This window comes from Miniopterus natalensis, chromosome 9 (assembly GCF_054644295.1).
Source record: "Miniopterus natalensis isolate mMinNat1 chromosome 9, mMinNat1.hap1, whole genome shotgun sequence".
Taxonomy (NCBI): Eukaryota; Metazoa; Chordata; class Mammalia; order Chiroptera; family Miniopteridae; genus Miniopterus; species Miniopterus natalensis.
In genome coordinates, this window is record NC_142089.1 from 7,413,267 (window position 1) to 7,432,317 (window position 19,051).

General features: G+C 55.5%; 1 protein-coding gene across 1 annotated transcript in view; it reads right to left on the reverse strand.

Annotated features, from left to right (window-relative positions):
• Window positions 1–19,051, reverse strand: part of CAMTA1 (calmodulin binding transcription activator 1) — a 689,419-nt gene that overhangs the window by 189,935 nt on the left and 480,433 nt on the right. Inside the window, exon 6 of the mRNA XM_087820144.1 lies at window positions 5,931–6,002. Within this exon, the coding sequence (XP_087676270.1) occupies window positions 5,931–6,002 (72 nt within the window). The remainder of the gene's footprint in view (window positions 1–5,930; window positions 6,003–19,051) is intronic.

Consider the following 19,051-nt stretch of genomic DNA (forward strand, 5'->3'; position numbering starts at 1 on the left):
AGGCAGGATCCCTGCTAATACTTCTGGGTATGTTTGGAAAAGGAGGGGGGAAGCCCCCAGGAAGTCCTGTCTACTTTTGGACCGATGGTGGGGATGGTGAGAAGTCTCTTTGAGGCCTCCCAGAGCCCTATAGTGGGAGGGAAGCAGGAGAACCGAGAGGGGAGGTATGAAGAGCAGTGCTGTGTCCACCTGTGTCCACCTGTGCACACCTGTGTCCACCTGTGCACACCTGTGTTCACCTGTGCACACCTGTCTAGCTAAAATCTTTTGCCTTGAGTCTGGAGTGCATGGTGTATGCCGCCTGGGAATACTTGCAGCCTGAGGGCCACTGACGAGTTAAGGGCCATAAAGGCAGATGTGATGCTGTGTCATGGATCAGAGTCTATAACAAGCCCAAGCTGACTAATGTCAACCGCCAGGTGCCACTGGGGGCCTGAACCTGCACCTGACATCCACACATGGAGCTTCTCACCAAAGACACACATTTTCCTTGTCACTCTATCAAATTGCATCTGAATTTCACCCGTGGCCCTTTGAGTTCTTTCAGAGGCAAAATAGAAAGTGTCCCCTTGAGGCAAACTTTTGTCTCTTGCTTTGGAAATCACACTTTCCCCTTTGCTCCAAAGAGGATCAGGATATTAAGGACAGAGTGTCAGCGGAAGATTACATGAAAAGGATAATTAAACAAAAGCCCCACGTTATAAGCCATCTAGAAGGGAAATTAAGCAGCTTTTGCCTTCTCCCCGTCTTTGAAGGATGCTCTGTCGAAGGGGAGCCGGAATTGTTTGGCTTGATAAATAAAGATAGTAACCAAAATGTATCGCCCATTGTTCTGTCTTCCTATTAAAAGCAATTGCTTAGCCACACTGACAACACGCACCATGGACGATGCATAAACCCCTCTGCAGTCGGAAGGATTAAGAGACTGACAAGTTCTGGATAATAAGACTAATTAATAATTTCCATCTCCAAGGGGCTGCAGCTCAGGCAGCTACATTCCCCGTCTGCCAGGCTGGCCTTGGCTGAAGGGCAGAGGGGCTCTGCAGGGTGGGCCGCATAGATGGTGGGCAGTCACAGTAGGGCGCCAGGTCCCATTTCACTAACCTTGTATCAAGTTCCTGCCCAAGGCGCAGTCAGTTAGCAAACGGGGCTTGTCATCAGTCACATGGGATAGAACCAGCATTTTGCCGTGTGAAAGGTGGTCTGGATGGACTATCTCAGGGGGCTCCCCCTTCCCAACCATGTCCACTCAGCCAATCCCCTGGAGCAAATGATGACCATGGCCACCACTGCCTGGAGGCCAAGCACTAAGACTGTGGTGGCTTTTAGTTAAACTCACCCTCCCCATGACCTCAGCGGAGAGGTATTTGATGCCTATTTTACAGACCAGTAAGATTCATAGAGGTTAACCCCTCTGGCCAGTAAAAAAGGTGGAGCTGAATTCACACAGTGGGCCTGAAAGGACCACAGGCCCAGGTGTCCCGGCAGGTAGCCAGAGGAAGCGTATCCACTTGCGTCAGCATCTCCGCCATACTCAGTGCCCACCCTGCCCTCAAGGTGAGGGCAGAGGGTCCCCCCATCTGGGCTCCAGCAGCACAGGTGGCTGCAGTTGGCAAGGTGAAGGCCAAGCAGCTGCCACCTGCTCACTGTGCACCCTCTGGGTTGGCGGCCAGCCGAAAAAGCAAACTGCAGCCTCTCCCTAGATATCCCCCTGTCCCCAGAGGAAGGGATTAGGATGAGGGAATCTTCTGGAAAATGACCAGTGACTTTCCTTAAGAGAGAATGTTGGCCGCTTTTGGGGAACGGCCGTATTTTTCTAGAGGCTCTAGGTGGGTCCAGCAGAGGCCTCGGCATCGTAAATTGCAATCAAGCAAAGATGTCGAAGAAGGAACCAACATCGGCTGTGCCGCGCAGCCTTGGCGAGCATCCCGAAATCTTAATGGAATTGAGCAATTTTTTGCATAGCACAGTAAATTCCCAGTGTCTACCTTGTCACATTATTCAAGGCACATTAAATGGAGAAAGAAATGGAAGCTGCTGGTTACAATAAAGCTGGAACCCGGAGGCAGCTCAAGAGCGGTCCGCCTGGTAGCACAGTTCATCCCCTAGCAGCTCTTTCGGACGCCTCCCCAGACGCAAGCTTTCCAGGGGCTGATGAGATGGGGTTTGGTCTAGTTACCCCACCTTGCCACATCCCTACTGTCTGGGGGCCTCCTTCCACCTAATGCCGCCCTCTCCTCCCTCCCCCCACCCCACCTGCCTCACCTGGCGCCCCCCACTCCTCCTTCAGCGCCGACACCCCGTGTGGAGCGCCGTCGGGTGGGCCCACAGCCCCTCGCCCTTGTTTCCCGACCTTGGCCATCTCTGTAATTAGCCAACCACACGCCATCTCCTGATGTTCGTCTCTCCTGCTTGACTGTTGTGCTGGGGGACCAGAGGAGCAGCTGACCCACACTGTGGTCCCCAAGTGCTCTAGCCTCGTTTCCACGTGGTGGTAATGACAAAGAACTGGCCTCAGTCCCTGGGGCATGGGAGCCATTATGGATGGTGGCTGTTGTTACTATTACTGACGATAATAAAAAATAACTAAAGGCCGTTGCCGTCACCGTCAGCCTGGGGAAGCTTTCATGGCAGCACTGACCGTGCAACCTCTGCCGTCCAGCCCCATCTCCCCGCTCTCTTCTCCTGGGCCCAAGCAAAGACAGGCGGGGCGGGGGCACGGGCTTCCCTCCAAGTCACATGACTGGCACTGGGGCCCAAGGATGCCTGTGCTGAGGGCTTCTCCTCAAACAGTCCTGGTCTGTGGGCCTAGAGCCCAAGGAGCTGGGACCCCACCCAGCCGTGTTAGTCTCCCCTGTTGCTGTGCACATGGCCCACAACCTATTCCTGTTCTTCCATCCCTGAGCTCACCTCCTCCTCCAGGGAGCCTTCTCTGACCACCCAGCCCACATTATGTTCCCTTCTCTGTCACAGTCTGGCTGGAGAGGAAAACCAGCCCTGGGTGGTAGAGGTCCCACTGTACTAAGTGGCTTTGGGGGAGGCGGAATTGGTTTGAGGATCTCAGAGGCAGGAGTGGGCTCTTGGCCTGCTGGTTGGCAGAGATGATGCTGAGCTGGGACAGCAGCGGGGAGTAAAGGGGCTGCTCCTTGAAGAAACCCTCCTTTATCCAGAAGCTCACCCTCCCTGTCTCTTCCTTCCTCCAAGCCCCCTTCCTTTCTGGAAGGCCCCCCTGTCCCAGCCAGTGAGCTCACCCAGGGCCGTGGGGTGTGAGTTGCATGGCGACGCTGCTGGCCCTTACCCCAGCAGCCTGTCCTGTTCCGCAACCAGGCTGGCTTCTTTGGAGCCGAGCTGGCACCTGAGCTGCCTCCTTTCTCAGCTCTCCTGCCGTTGCTGTGCTGACACCTTTGCGCCCACCCAATCTCTCTCTTGATAACTGGTGTCAGAGACAAACTTGGGCCAATTTCCATCCAGGCCAGTGTCTCGCAGCTCCTTTCCTATTTCTATCAGAGGCATGAGGCCTGGCCCCGCCGTCAGTATCCTGGCATTGTAATTAGCACCAGAACAAAGTGCCCCAAGTGGCTGGCTAGCGTGCGGGCTCTTGGTTCCGCGTGGACATGAGCCACGCTAATTGCTTTGGCCTTGGATCCTCAACCTCCTTCTGCCCAGACTGTCTGGGGAGAGGAGCCCCCACACCTGTGTGCCTTCCCTCCTGTCACCCACTCACAAAATGAGGATGTGGTGGAGAGGGGGTGGACTGACAGTTCCCCCGGGGATGGGAGAGAAAGTAAAGAGGCCCAGATTAGCCCTGAAGAAACTGGATCCAGTGATGCTGGCCTTTGGGGAGACTCGGGCTCCCCCACCAGTTGGAAGGTGACAAACCTAGATACCCAGAAGTGTTCCAGATATGTCTCCAACATACAGTGGCCAGGACTGAAGCCCAGGGAGCCCCTCTGGGACAGAGGAGCAGGACCCCTCCTACATCCCTCCCAGCCCCACAAACAGGGCAGGAGCACCCGAATCTAAGGGGGACCTGGCTCAAGACACCCCACTGAGTGGGATCCAGTTTGGGGAACAATGAGCTCAGACCCTATGGCTGCCTGATGGTGTCTGATTCCAGGAAAGTAAATTAAGTGGAATTAAAAAGCCACAAGAGTGTGATGGAATGAGAGGCAGAAGGTGGCAGCGTGGGTGCAGGAGAGCAGGCCTGGAGGAGAGGAGCATCCTTGGAGAGCAGACAGCTGGGCTGTTGGAGAGGCAGGCTGGCTGGCGGGGGCTGGTGTCTGGGGCACTGCTCCAGCAGGAGGGCAGCAACCAGCAGAAAGGGAGCCCTGGGGAGGTATTCTGATTGGGGGCATGTTGAACAGCGAAAAGGGAAAAAGCCCAAAAAGGACCCATGAGGGGTTGGATGGCCCAGGAAGGAGTGTGCAGGCAGAGTGTGGCCCTGGAGACACCGGGCAGGCTCTAACCCCACCATAGCTCTTCCTCCCCCCCGCCCCCCGCAGCTAGGTATAAGAGAAAGCCATTCGCTAAATGGCAGAATGCCTTGGGTCCATTCTCATGACCAGACAGGGAACTTATCGTCCCATCACCACCTGAAGGTCCCTCTCACAAGGACGCAGGGCCAAGCAATTAGAAAGCTAGGTACCACCAGGTCCATCTCAGAGAGAGGCAAACCCTGGGAAACTGACAACAGGGCAGGCTGCTGGGAAAGCAGTCTTTGCAGATCAACACGTCCTCGGACAGTCTCAGGCGTCATTGCTAATGAACTTGTCAAACTACAGACAATTATTTCTGGGAACTAAGGGAGAATGGGAAGGGATCGGAGGTGGGCGAGCGTCAGCATCCACACCAAGACAGCTCTGGGTCCTTCTGGTGCCTTCTGGGCCCCCTTCCCTGGGACCGGGGGCCTCCCTGCACCCCATGGCATGTGTGGCCATCTGAACACATGCCACATCTCTGAACACATGCCACATCCCAAGGGCAGGGAGAACCCCAAAATGCTGGGGCCTGGGGGGTTGGTGAACTTGAACAACAGGGGATGCAGACGGTGGGACCCACAGTGGGAGAGGCAGGAGGCTGCAGCTCCTGAGTAGAGACAGGAGCAAGAACTTGGTGATGGAGCCAAGCCCACCGGGGATGGGTTCTAAGGGCAGCTGCAAATCAGAGGGAAGCTTTGAGAAGGACCCAGATCCAGACTGACTGGATGCATCCCTCACCACTGCCCCCCCCCCCCCCCCCCCATGCAGCAGCACCTACTAACAGGTAAGAGGATCAGCAGTGATCACCAATGGGCAAGAGGCTGGTGGCCTCTGTGCTGGCCGGGGCGTGACTCAGCGAGGCTGTGCACGAGCACTGCGGACAGTGATCTGGGAGCCAGGCCACCCTAAGGAGCAAGGACGCCGGGCAGCTTCACCATGACTTCCTCCCTCCTGCTACCCGGCAGACATCACAAATCAATTACAAAACTCCTTCCCTCCGAGCCAGGAGCTCTCCTTTCTCAACAACTGTCCCAATCAACCCAAATCAATCCAACTGCAACTTCTGTGCCTCCAGAAGCTGATTTTCCACACATGCCAACGACTAGCCCACAAGAGAAAAGGAAGGTGCAGCTTTCAGCCGGCTGCGTTTTGCAGTCGGGGGCAGGATGCTCAGCCTTCCTTCCGCCCTCACCCAGAGCAAACCGCGGCACCCTGGACGCACCTGCGACGCTTTATCCCACGGGCCAGGCTTTCCCCTGGGCCTGGCACCCAACAATCCCCTAGGCAGCCACGCAGCTGGCCTCAGCGCCACACGCCAACATCCCTGGAAAGCCGGCCAGGGCCGCTGGTCTCAGCCTGGGCCGCCGCATGCAGGAGGCCCACCCCGCTCAGTCCCTCCACAGACCCTTCCCAGCAAGGAGACGGAAGAAGAATCCAATCCCAGCCACCTACCTGAAGGAGCCAGTAGCACCTCCGGTGGAAGGTGGGGATGATGGAGGAATGAACATAGCAGCCGTACAAGCACTAAGGAGAGAGGAAAAACGAGAATTCAGTTGGAAAGAGGGAAGGAAGGAAGGGAGCAAGACGGCGCAACAGAGGAGCAAGAAAGGGCCGCAGCCATGGCCAGCGCCCGGGAGCCGAGGGCGGGCGCCTCTGCGCTGGCCCGAGACCTAGAGCCAGGTCTGGGACGGTGTCTGAGAAACGCAGCTGGGAAAGCCAGAGGGCAAACACGATGAGCAGCGGTGCGCCTACCCTTTTGGGGGCCATGGAGGCCTGTGAGAACCCAGAAAAGCCAGGGACCAGGGGAGTGCACATATGCATACAGTTTGCCTGTAATTTTAGGGGCTTGGAGTTAGCCTGAAGTTCATTCATAGGGTCTAGGTGAAGGCCCCTTGGTGGCCGGGGAGGGGCTGAAGGTTATAAAACTGGCTCAAATACACACGCACTCCAGACCTTTCCTGGCCAAGGAGTGTCACACCAGATGGGCAGCCAGCCCTGGTTGGTAGAAGCCCCAAGGCGGGTGGGGACAGGAGGGCAGCACTCCTAGGCCCCGCCTCCAGAGCCCGGGAGGCCCCCTACCACACCCCTCCCTTCTGGTCTGGCTTACAGTTTACTTATCCACATTTGTTTGTTCCAAGTATAAACCTGTATCTTTTGCAGATGGATCTGGTTTAGAAAACAGCTGGAGCCAGGCTGGATATAAGGTGGATGGGTAGAGGAATAAGGTGGGTGGGAATTCAAGTTCGGGGATGGTGTGTGGTGCGGATGTGAGGGGGGACACAGACCCGGGGGGGAGCTGCCTGGTGGACAGTCGGGCCAGCATGCTGTGCTCCTGGGGCGCTCGCTGCCTGTGCACACAGCCCTGCGCACTGTGGGGAAAGGGTGAGAAGGACACGTCCATCGGGGCCCTCTCACCATCGAACTCCGAGAGTCAGAGTGGGGGGGGATTGGCCTTCACCTTTTAGCCTCCAGTTCCCAACTGGAATGCTCTCCTTCCTTCTCCAGCTCTTGGGAGTTCCCCTGGCTTCCCAAAGCAGGGGGTCCCAGAAGGGGGTGGGGCAGAAAGGCAGGGCAGGTCCGCCTTCCCCTCCCATTGCTCATCTCCATCTCATGCTCGACACCAATTCTGCAGAGCTTCCATCAGACACCTTTTCCGCCCTCCCCGAAAACACCAAGTGTGAACAGTTTCCACTTAGGAGTTCGTTTGAGCCCTGCCTGTCTGATTAGCAGAGTTGAAAGAGAAATCATTTTGGACTATGGGATTCTGGCTGCAAGAAATCAGATTTCCAATATGTTAGAACTTTTACAGATTGCTGTCAGCTGGGACTTAAGCCCTGTACAAACCAAACAAACAAAGCGGAAATTAATTTAAACGATTCCCTTGCAATTCTTGCCCACGGAATGTATTTATTATTAAGAAGGCAATATTCTTTCCTGACTTTTCAGTACACTTTTTTCCCCGTTTTTATTTATTTTTATTTTTTGGTAACTCATTCCTTTCTGCCTAAGGAGATTCGCATTTGGATGTTTTTCTGTAAGAGTTTGGTTGCACCGAATGGGCAGCCTGCCTGTGCCTTTAACCAGCCCCTTTTCCTTTGGAATCTGCATGTTCTCAGGGGCAGTTTCATGACTTGTCCTCACGCAATGAGCCAAATGGAGGGAGACACCAATTGCTGTGAGAAGTCTCTCCCATCCCCTTGAAATGAAAGGCTTCCCACCTGCTCCTTCCCACTGTTCATCCCTCGTGAGAGTTCACAGCGCCCTCCCCCTTCACCTGTCTCTCTCTCTCCACTGCTGTTTCCTGAACTTGAAAAGAACACAGCTGGTTTGCAGCACTGTTTCCCTCTCCGCTCACTGTCCTCCGTTGGGCTGCGGCATCCTTGAACTACGCATGAAGGAGTCCTTGAGAATTTACCAAGCACCTACTGTGTGTGAAAAAGGATGCGCGCTGCTCCCCCCCAGCCACCCCTCCCCCTCTCTCTGGCGCCCTCCCCTCCCCAGAACTGCCCAGAACCATCTGATAAGCAGAACGATGTTAGAAAGAAAAATCGCCGTTTCTACATCAAGGCTCATGCATTTTAATCAGAGGAACCCTCGGGGCCTCACTCAGAACCCAGCTACTCTATTTTTAGATATTACTCCAACCACCCTGGTGCTCCAATGTCTCTGGTCTTCACAGATGAGAAGCCCAATATTAGGAAGGCGGGAGAGGGGAAGGAAGCTCGGCTAGCAGTGGACCCCTGACAAGCGCCAGCCACGTCACAGGCATCGAGGGAGGAAGGCAAAGCTCCCCCGGGGAGCCCCAAGGTCTTGAGCCACCAGAGGGCACTGGGTCCTTCCCTGTTCCCTTGCTCAGCACGTTTTCTTGGCTGTGTTCTGGGGGCTGGACGCTCCTGGGGGGAGGGAGCCCCAGACTTTTGAATGGAGGTGGCCAACAGCTGTCCCACAGTAGCACACCAAGTACACCTGTCTCTACAGCTTGGTACAGGGAAGGACCGGAGACAGTACATGTTTAGGTTTTGCTGGTGGTCCTGTGAAGTCTCGCACTATAAAAGCAGCCTGGAAATGGCTCTGCATTTAGTGCTCAAAGGGTTGAGGAGCCAGTACTGTCCTTGTGGGGAATCTGCCAGTGGTGAGTGGCAGTCAACAAGGAGGGACTCCGGAGAGATGGGTCTTGCCTAGGGTGGGAGGCCTCCTGCTCACCGGCTGGGGGTCCTTGTTGTTCCAGGCTGTAAAATGGGCACTGGACTCCTCCTGTCCCCTGGGTGGCTGTGAGGGTGGAGAGCTGATGCCTGGGATGGGATGCCCAGGACAGTCCCTGAGCAGGCGGGACAGGGGTCAGAGGAGGCTGCAGGGGCTTTAAGATGAGCAGGGTTGGCCAAGGGAAGAGTGACAGGGAAAGCAGGTGGGGCTGGGAGGTGAGACAGAGCAGACTGGGCTTGAGGAACCAACCATGACGATGTTGGGATGGACTGGAGTGTAAAGTGCATGGTGGCAGGGGGTGGAGGTGGCGATGGCCAGGCAGGGAGACAAAGCTGTCAGATCATAAAAGGTCATGGACACCATAGCAAGGAGCTTGGATGTCACGATCACATGAGCTATTCAGAGGCTCACTGTGGCAGCAGTGTGGCAGGGAACAGGGCGAGGGACGCTGAGGGCGCCGGGCCAGTGCTGTGAGTCGGAGGCTCGCTAGGGCCCGATGACCAGGATGCAGGAAACAGCCACATCTGCCAGGTGTAAGGACAGGGCCCGGCTTTCTGGCTGGGTGGATGGGTACACGGTGGTCCCAGTCACTGGGACAGGAAACACTGGGGGTGCAGTCGACTGGGGGAGGGGCTGACTTCAGATTTCTACTTGGTGACTTTGAGGGGCTCATAAGATATCCAAGTGGAGACACACAGAATGTGGTAAGTTGCACAGACCTGGGGCTCAGTCTGGGCTGGAACTATCTGGGTGCCATGCGCAGAAGAGGCCGGGAGTAGGTGTCCACTCAGGCCTGTTTCTGCAATGCAGAGCCATGCCTCTCAGGTGGACAGAGCAGGCAAGCGTGAACTCACCAATGCTTGGAAGGCACGACCGACCTGCTCACTGGGCGCCCCACCCGTCCCTCTCCCCTTTCATTCACCTCATAACCCCAAACCACGGCCATGGCCTGCCCTGATCCCAGGCACCCTCACCAGTTCCCTTTGTCACCACTGTCCTCACTTTGTACCCTTTCCGCCAGTTTCCAGCTGTATGACAATGTCATCACCGAGCCGACTGGGAATTAATTGCACACTATTTCATGAGGCAGCGTATCAAACCCATTCCCTTTACCCACTAATCAAAAAAGCAATCAAGTTTGTCTGTAGCAATCTGTGTTGTACACACTCCTGGTGCTTTCTGATCAGGCTCTGGGGTCCCCTGGGGGCTCCCCGGGTTGAGCCTTTCATTTGGGTGCCATGACGTGGTTGGAGGGAGAGTTACATCCTGGGGCTGCTGGATACAGCTGTGTGCGCATGCGTGTGTGTGTGTGTGTACCCACCTGCACACGTGTGCGAAGTGTATACAGGAAAGCGTGACGTGCATCCCATTTGTGTGTGTGTACACAAAGACATACACTGAGAAAGCAGCTGCTATTCATAGGGAACTCAGGGGAGGTTTGCCCTGCGGAAGAAAGCAATGCTCAAAATCCTTCGATTCGGGGAATTAAGGCCTGACAGCTTCCCTCTCACATGGCAGTTGAGCAGGAAAGAAGTTTTTCTTAAATACTCAAAATCGCTTTTATGACACTATGGGGCATATTTTTCTTCTTAAATAAAAAGGAAAGATAGAATTACAGGGGAAACCAAGAGCAAACAAGAGCTCCCCTCAGTTCAAAATCCACACTTCCCACAAAGAAAGGGATGTCTCTGAAGGGGGCATCGGCCACACATCTCCTCAAATGGATTTCTCCCCAACAGGCTCAGCTGCCAGGGGGTCCCCCCCATGTGCCGGAGGGTCCACCAGGGCCCAACAGCCAACAGCCAATGGCCTCAGTGGGCCAAAGAAAGGAGCAGCTAGGTGTGGCTATATTGCTGGGATGTTGGGGCAAGGTTAGTGCTTCCTGTCCAGCTCTCAATGGCTTCATGTGATGTGGCTGATTCTCCATTCTCTCTCTCTCTCTCCCTCCCTCTCTTCCTTTCTCCCTCCCTCTGTCTTCCCCTCTCTCAGGTACAAGCTCAGCCTTCCTTCTGTCCCCTCCACTCTGGGCTTTGGCTCCAGGAAACACCTGATTCACTGTCCCCAGGCAGACCTGTGCATCCCTCTTCCACTCTCTTCCACACTTTCCTCGCACAGTCCCACCATCCAGGCAAACCCCACCCAGCCTGGGTCCATCTAGGTCCTCCCTCCTCCAGACAGCCTCTCCTGACCAGCCAGTGAAAGGGGTCCCTCGAAATGACCCACCAGGGTCATGGGTGGCCATGGGGATGTGAGTTCTGCCTTGGGTTCATGTATATCACCGCTGCCATTTAACTTTCTACATCCGAAGTTCTACCTCACCTATCACAGGCGTTGGATGACTTTCTGGAAAGGGCCAGATAGTAGATAGTTTTGTGAGTCACATGGCCTCTGTTGTAACTGCTCATCTCGGCTTTTGTGGGGCCAAAGCAGCCTTAGAGGACGGGTAATGAATGGGCTTGGCTATGTCCCAACAGAACTTCATTTGTGGACATTGTAATTTGAATTTTGCGTAATTTTCACTTGTCATGAATCTTATTCTTCTTACAACATTTTCCCCCAACCATTAGAAAATGTGAAAACCATTCTTGGTTCACAGGCTGTACAAAGGCAGGTGGGTGAGATTTGGTCCCTGGGCTGTCACTGGCCAACCCCGACCATCAGGTTAGAAAGAGTGAGAATTACAGGGTCCCGTGTAAAATTCCCCACGTAGCAGATGCACAATAAACTTGGCACGGTTTCCCCAGGATGTGACATCAAAGCAGGACAAGCAAGGAGCAGCAGAGGCCAAGCCATGGGAAATTACAGACGGTACATTCAAGCACGCGCGGGTGTTGGACAAGCTGCGTCTCCCCGCCACCGTCCATCACCCTTAACACCTTGTGTGACGTCAGCCAACACGTCAGCCAACACTCGGCACGGTGCTCGGACCCGAGTGCGGCTCCTTCTACCCGAGTGCCCTCGCTTCGTTCACTAAGCAGAACCCGAGAGGAGGTGCAGGCAGGGGGAGCTGCGGGGCAGCGCTGGGACGCGCAGGAGCTCGGGCCCTTTCCCTTGGGGGGCAGAGCACCCCTATGGCCCTGGCCCCGTGGGAGAGCTTTTCACCCTCTTCTGGGGCCACCTCCCACGGGAGGCAGGCGACTCCCAAGGTCAAGGCTTGCTGCTGACTTCCGAATCCGGGAAAGTGTGGGCCCAGCGTCTTACTCCACGGATTTCAGGAACAAATGTCCTCAGTAATGCTGGACGGGCCTCTCTAGAGAGGCGACATCTACCGTGGAAGCCACAGTCACATGTGGCTGCTCAAATTCAAATTAAGTAGAATGAGATAAAATGGAAACTTTAGCTCCTCCGTGGCACTAGCCACATTCCAAGCGTTCAGGGGCCACATGTGGTCAGTGGCTCCCGTGCTGGATGGCACGGGACACTTCACCATTGCACGAAGTTCTCCAGAGAACAAGCGCAGGGGAGGGGGTTCAGTTCAGGGCTGTCTGGCTGAGACTCTTGGAGCCTGAGACCCCAGAGGCCGAGATTTGGGGAAGCCAGGGGTGGGGGAGACAGCTGTGGAGGATGGGACTCTGGGAGGGGGCTGCACTTTTGGGAGTTGGTATGTCGAAGGTCAGGCCAGCCTGAATCAGTCAGTGAGCATCTCCCCGAGTCCTCTGTGCCCCTGACTAAGAGCTCCCTCCCCAGCTGCCCCCTTTCCCCGAAAAGCCTCCGCTAATGCGGGGATAATGCCTGCTGAGTCCTCAGACTAGGGTGTTTACATCCAATCTCCATCCATAATCCTCTTATGAGGGTCCCGCTGCTACCTACTCTGCAAACAGCCTGAGAGCTCGGCGAGGCTGGTGGTGGTGGCCCCCACTGCCCCCCGCTGGCCTCCACAGTCCCCCACTGGCCTGGCTCCCAGGCCTCCGCTGCCCTACTGGGGAGGTGACTGCATGAAGGCAATCAGTGTGCAAATAGATTTTTAGGTGCCTGGCTTAGCTCACACACTTAAATCTAAGGTACACATGACAAAGATGAGTAGTTTTAAAAAATGTGTTCTGGTATAAAGGTGATGGAAGAAAACGAGATAAGAGAAGGGAAAGAAAAATCCACCGAGAAGATAATGATTTCCTCCTGCTCTGAAGTGATGAAGGGGCAGCGACCATTTATTCAGAATATTTCAGGCAGGGTCAGATGGAGTGACAGCCACGCCCTCTGAAAAAGGCCACCCTGCTGGGTTGGGCTGGGTTGGCTCAGGTGGAGGAAGAGGCCGTGGAGGTAGATTTCCCATAAACAAGCTTTTCCTGCAGTCTGCTCTCTGCAGGCCTCGGGGCCTGTCCCCCACAGTCCCCTGTCTCCCCAGTGGGAGAGAGACAAACCAACACACAAAACAGATCCAAACAGCCCTGATGCCAAGCCAAGGGACCCCAGGGTGTGTGTGACAGAGCCCCAAGGGGGATAGAGTCCCCCTTTCCATGTTGAAGGTCAGCAAAGTCACCTAAGAGGAAGTGACATTTGTGATGAGGGTGAGGGGTTGGCCAGGTGAACAATGGGTAGAAAAGACCAGGCCAGGTGTGCAAGAAGAGTATTGTAAGTGACAGAACGGTCTGGGCAAGGCCATCAGCTCCTTCCCAGCTGTCCCACCCAAATCCTCTGTGAGGGACGACATAGGGTGGCTGAGTCCATGAATCCGCAGACTGTTCTGCAGAGCCCCCCATGGGACCCGTGATAAGCAGCTGGCAGATGGCCTTGCATTTGAAGCAAAGGCCCTGTGATTTTTATGGCTCTGCCCTTCTCCACTGGTCCAGATTCTGCACATTGGGGCATTATTTCCTGGAAGGACTATGGGACCCTTGGGGAGTTCAAGGACAAGTGCAGCTGCAGGACTAGAACTGTGGATCTGAACCCCTCCCTGCTCCGTCCTTCCTTCAGTCATTGCTCCGTGTCTCTTCCACTCCAGCTGGGCTGTCTTTAGGTGACAGGGAGCAAGAGTCCACCGTTCCAGTGTGACCCAACTGGCAAGAAAGTGTCTCTCTTCCAGAGTTGAGATGAAAGCACCAGGATGGGACTCTCATCTACCTGGGATATGAGCCCTGGGGCTCTCGGTGGGGCAGAAAGGCACCTGAGTGGGCAGAGCTGCAGGGCTCCCAGGTTGGGGTTAAACATGGTTCCTTTGGTGTCACAGTTTGACATCCTCAGGAGAAGCTGGTGCTCCTCAAAGAGCAGGTGTGAGTGAGAATCCTCCAGTGCCATCCAGATCTCCTCCCACCAGCAGCAGCTGCTGCACGGTACAGAAGTAGGTCCAAACAGCCCTGCTGCTCCCCAGGCACCCAGAAAGCAGAAGCAGACCTGGAGGGTGCTGGGAAGATCTCCTGTGGGGACAATGGGGGGATGCCATGAGTTTCTCTTGCCTCTCGTCTCTACTCTACATCCGTCCTGCACAGAGGTATCCTTGGAAGACCAACGTGAACAGGCCAGCAGTCTACCCAAGGTCACATGGCTAGCTCGAGGCAGAGAAGGACCCCAACCCACCCTTGTCTGTCCCAAAGCCCTGGCTCCTTCTTGCCCTGCATGCCGCCCCTGGCAGCGTCGTTTAGGCATCCACATGATGGTGAGGGTCAGGCCTTTTGCAGGGCCTGCCTTCATCAAAGACAAGGGATGAAGTCCTGGGCTGCTCCCGGGACTGTCCTCACTGAAGGATCTGGTTCATATTAATCTAAGATTAGGCCGAATGATTTGATTCACATGGTGCCTGCAAAAGCACTGGGCCTCAGAACTTGTTAAATAGTGAATTGCTTTAAAATTAGTCTGAGCTAAATGGATTATTGTTTGATTCGGCCTCCGGGGTTGGGTGACAGGGGAGATCTGGAATATTAGATCAGCTAGCCTCTCTCCTAAGATAATCTGTGATGGCATCTCTCAGAACAGCAAGGCCCTGCCACACCAGGGCACCGTGGCCAAATGGCGAGGGGGCCAGCCAGGGCCCCCAACCTGAGGTCTGTGGGCCACACAGGCAGATGCCAGCCCTGGCCAGGCTCAGGCTGCCCAGTGGGACTCTCCCCTCCCCTGGAAACAGCCCCTGAGCACTGTGCTTTCTTGGGAAGCTCCCTTGGGCAGGGGTGGGCAGACTACCAAGATTCATTCTTCAGGGCCTCAGGAAGTCTCCCCCACTTTGGAGATTGGCTACCTGCTGGCATGACATCCTGGTGACCTGATCTGTGACATCAAATCGGTCTTTTGGCTAAGTAATCGAGTGCTTGGTGCTGCAGGTGACTCAGGGAGACGGGGAAGGGAGGCTGGGGCCTCTACCATCCTGCATGAGCCCCTCTCTGCAGATGTGGGAGCTGGAGCTCAGTGATGGCAAGACCTTGCCCAAGGTCACATTTGTTAAAGCTGGAGTCTAAACAGCAGGAGTTCACCCCCATCTCATGGGCAGAAGGTCTGGTGCACACACTGGAGGGATACTCGGGATCAGGCGGCCCAGTGGGTTATGGAGGTTGGGTCCTCAGAGCTGGAGGATGTGAGGGGCAGAAAGAAACCAATGGAGGCCAGCAAACTTCACAAGGTTGGCAACTCTCCACCCCTTCCAGGTGAGCACTGTGCCAGGAGACCGGGGCAGGGCCTGGCAGCCCAGGACACCTGTGCATCCACCCCTGGCCCTGCAGAAAGTGCCGGTGGGCCCCCAGCCCTGGGGACAGGAGAGCCCTGGACACCTACCTCAGTGGGAGCTCAGAGGAAGGGGTACACAGGGGGAGGGGTAGCTCCTTGGGCAAGCAGAGAAGGCCAAGGAGACCCAGGTGGGGGCTGCTGGGCAGGAGGAAAGGGGGGCTCTAGCCTGGGGGAAGGAAGGGGAGGAGGAAGCATCTTCCACCAGACCCCTGGAGGCTCCCCCATATCCACAGAAGGTTCTAGACCATCTTTACAGCATGGGACCTAGACAGGAAATGAGCAGCAGAGGGAAAGGGACAGACAGTGGGCTCTGAGAGGGCCCCTCGCTGCTCACCCTTCCCAGGGACCAAGCTCACCTGGGTCCCCGCCCGTGGGTGCCCCTGGCCCCGCTGCCCGCTCACCTGGGCAGCCTTCCTGAGGGCGAGGCCAGGCCTGCAGAAGCTCATCTAAATAAAGCCGCCACAGCCTGCCCGAGTCGTGAGTGAGGAGGGCAATAAAAATCAAATGCATTTTTAGATAAAAAGGCATAAAAATCATGGTTAAAGATATAAATAAAATCCCTGGAGCTTCAGCTTTATTGTTTTTTGGGGATCCAGGATTAATAAATTAGTGGGCATAAAATGGAATGGGAGCTAAAAATTGATAATAAGGTAAATTTAGACTTAGGGAGCTGATCCGAGCTGTGAATCTCCGGCCCCAGAGGACCTTGCAGGAGGGAGGGGCTGAGGGTTCATTCTCTGGGGCTCTGGGGCTGTTGCCATCGCGACCAAGGGGTGGGGTCTCCGGCTGGGGGTCCGGTCCAGGTGCTTTCCCACCCTTGGGGCCCTCAGCTGGGTCTATGTGGGCTGCCCTCCATTGTCCCTCCCCAGCACGCACCTCACTGCTTTGGGGAGCCAGGCTACCCCGGGTCACTTCCAAGTCTCAGAACTCTCTCCTGGCACCTGGTCCCCACCGGCCCTGACAGGTATGCACCAGCAGCTCGGCACCTCTCTTCCTGCCAAATATGCGTGTACCCCCCACCTCAGGTGCTTGTTCTTTCGACCCAGTTCAATATGTCTGGGCTGTGTATACCTCAGAAGCTCCCTAAAAGTACTGGGCATAAATAATAAATAAATAAAGTGAAATTGACTTTCTCTCATCAAAGTGTATTTGCTGAGACCTATTTCTTGGAGCTTTGCCAAGTGGCTGGAACTGATCTTGAAGTGGTTTGCACCCATGGTGGACTCCCACCCCTCCCCTTCCTTCCCGCTGGCAGCTGCTGAGCCCTCCGCCGGTGACCAGCAGCTGGCACTGAGGACACACCCTGCATAGTAACTCGGGCTGGTGGGCCCCTGCCCAGCACACCTTAACAGGGCTCTGCACGTTTTAGCTGAAGGGATGAATAATGGGGAGACGCTGAGTCTCTGGGGGAGGCCAGGGGCTGTGTCCTTTGGTGCTAGGAGTTTTTGGCGTACATTCCAGGTAGCTGGCCCCTGGCCTTACTCCTCCTCTGTGCCTTAGTCCCCTGTTCCCAGAAGAAGCAGGGACTTGGGAGATATGGAAAACACCAGGAGCTGGCTCCCAAAACCCCCAGAGGCCATTCTACTGGCATGGAGAGCAAATGCCCAGAAACCAGCCTCCTGCTCTGCACGCGGGGCCTGGAGCGCCGGCATTTCTGGCCGTAGTTACTGCCTCCTTCCAGAGCCTGCTAAACCCAGCTCCCAGCTCCGCCCCTGCCAGGCCCTGGTGACTCCATCCAGGGAGTCACCCGGGCACTCTTCAACACACACGGCTGCGTGCAGCAAGGGAGTCCAGGAAAGGAATTGTTGCTTAAAACAGACGATGGGGTTTTGTTTATTAAGAAGGTGGAGGGAACGTTGGGACCGAGCCTGTGGCTGTGTTAATGCGAAGCTGGGCTCCCTGCCAAGACATTAAGTGGAATCGAATTCCTGAAACCAGCTTTAATCAGCAGATTTTTAAGGTTAGAATTACTCTCTCCTCTCGAAGCCTTGCCAAGGTTAATTTGGGCCCGAGCATGCAGAATTAATGGGCTGGACAGAGGGAGTTGGCCTTTCCTGATTTTTCTCAAGTTCACAAAAATATCCCGACCAAAGAGACAGGGCATCGGGGCAGAGCCCGCCTGTGAAGGAAGCACCCGGTATCAGGCGGCCAACCTGGGGCCGGTGTCAGAAACACAGAGATGGAATCACGCCAAGGGGCGGGCTCCGGCCCAAGAGAGGCGCCGCGATGGGCAGCAAGTCTGGGTGTCTTAGGGATGCCCCAGCAGGGTCTGCTCAGCCACGCCCCTCTGGAATAGGGGTTCTTCCATCAACCACAGGCAGCACCCTCTTTTCTGCCCGGCAGTCGGAAGATCGCTTTCTACTCCCGAGAGAGAAGGGATGGCCAGTAAGACAGGTCTGCTGACCAGACCCATCCTGTACATCTGGGGCCCCAGGGTGCCCCTGTCACATACCAGGGGAAGTGGGGAGGCAGCATGGGGACAGCAGGCCCCCCACAGCACAGCTCTGAAATGCAGCCCACCAAACCCTCCTCTCACATCACCACCTCCCAAAGCCTGTGCGCTCCCCTCCTGTGTGTCCCTTCACTCTCCCTGCGCCACCAAGACCCCCGCTCAAGCCCTCTCCACCTCACCCCTCCTGGGAACCACCCCTCCTCCCTCCACGGCGAGGATAGTGGTTTGAAGGCAAGAATCTGCTCCCACCCTCTCCACTGCCGGCTCAATTCCCTGCCCCCTAGGGTGATGTGCACTCCCCCATGTGGTCTGGCTCCCACTCACTCTCTCCTTGTTCCCCAAAGACACAGTCCCCACCACACTTCTAGCCCCATGAATGGGGTGTGCACTGTTTCCTTGAAGCCTGGTGGTGCTGTCAATTGGAAGGCTATTCAAAAATCTCTTTTGAGCTTTATAGAGAAACTGTAGCCTGTCCTTCAAAAAGTTAAACACAGAATTTTCATATGACCTAGCGATTCCCTAAGAGTTAGAAGCAGGCGCTCCACAAGCTCACGCACACTCATGTTCATGGAGGCTCTCTTCACAAAGGCGGGAACAGCCCACGTGGACAGCATGGATGGGTGGACACGCAGAGGGGCCCGGCCACACAATGGAACATTGTTCCCCATAAACAGGAATGAGGTGCTCCCAGATGCTAAGACTTGGCCAAACCTTGAAATCCTCATGCTCAGTAAAAGAAGCCAGACCCCAAAGGTCACACATTGTAGGATTCCTTTCCTGTGAAATATCCGGAGCAGGCAAACCAGAGTCAGATGGCAGGTTACCAGGCGCTGGAGGAGACAGCAGTGGGGGGGAGGGGGCAGGGGTGTGTGCAGGGGTGTGTGTGACTGCTTGATGTACGGGGTCTCCCTGGGGGGGAGGGAATGTTTTGGAACTAGAGGAGATGGCTACACAACCTGTGAATGTACTAGATACCTCTGCACTGTTCTCTTTAAAATGGTTAACTTTATGTTGTGTGAACCTCACCTCACCTCCATTAAAAAAACAAAACGACCCCTTGCCCAGGCACAGACAAGGGTCAGGAACACTGTACTCAGTCCCTGGAGAAGCTGCCTCAGCTTCAGGAACTGGTGAGGACACAGAGAGACAGGCCGTCTGTGAGGCCAGCTGCTCAGTCAACAGATACTTGCTGAACCCTTGAAGGCGCCAGGGTTCGATGGGGAACGAGAGAGCCAACCCTGCCCTCCAGGGCTCACATCTTGGGGAG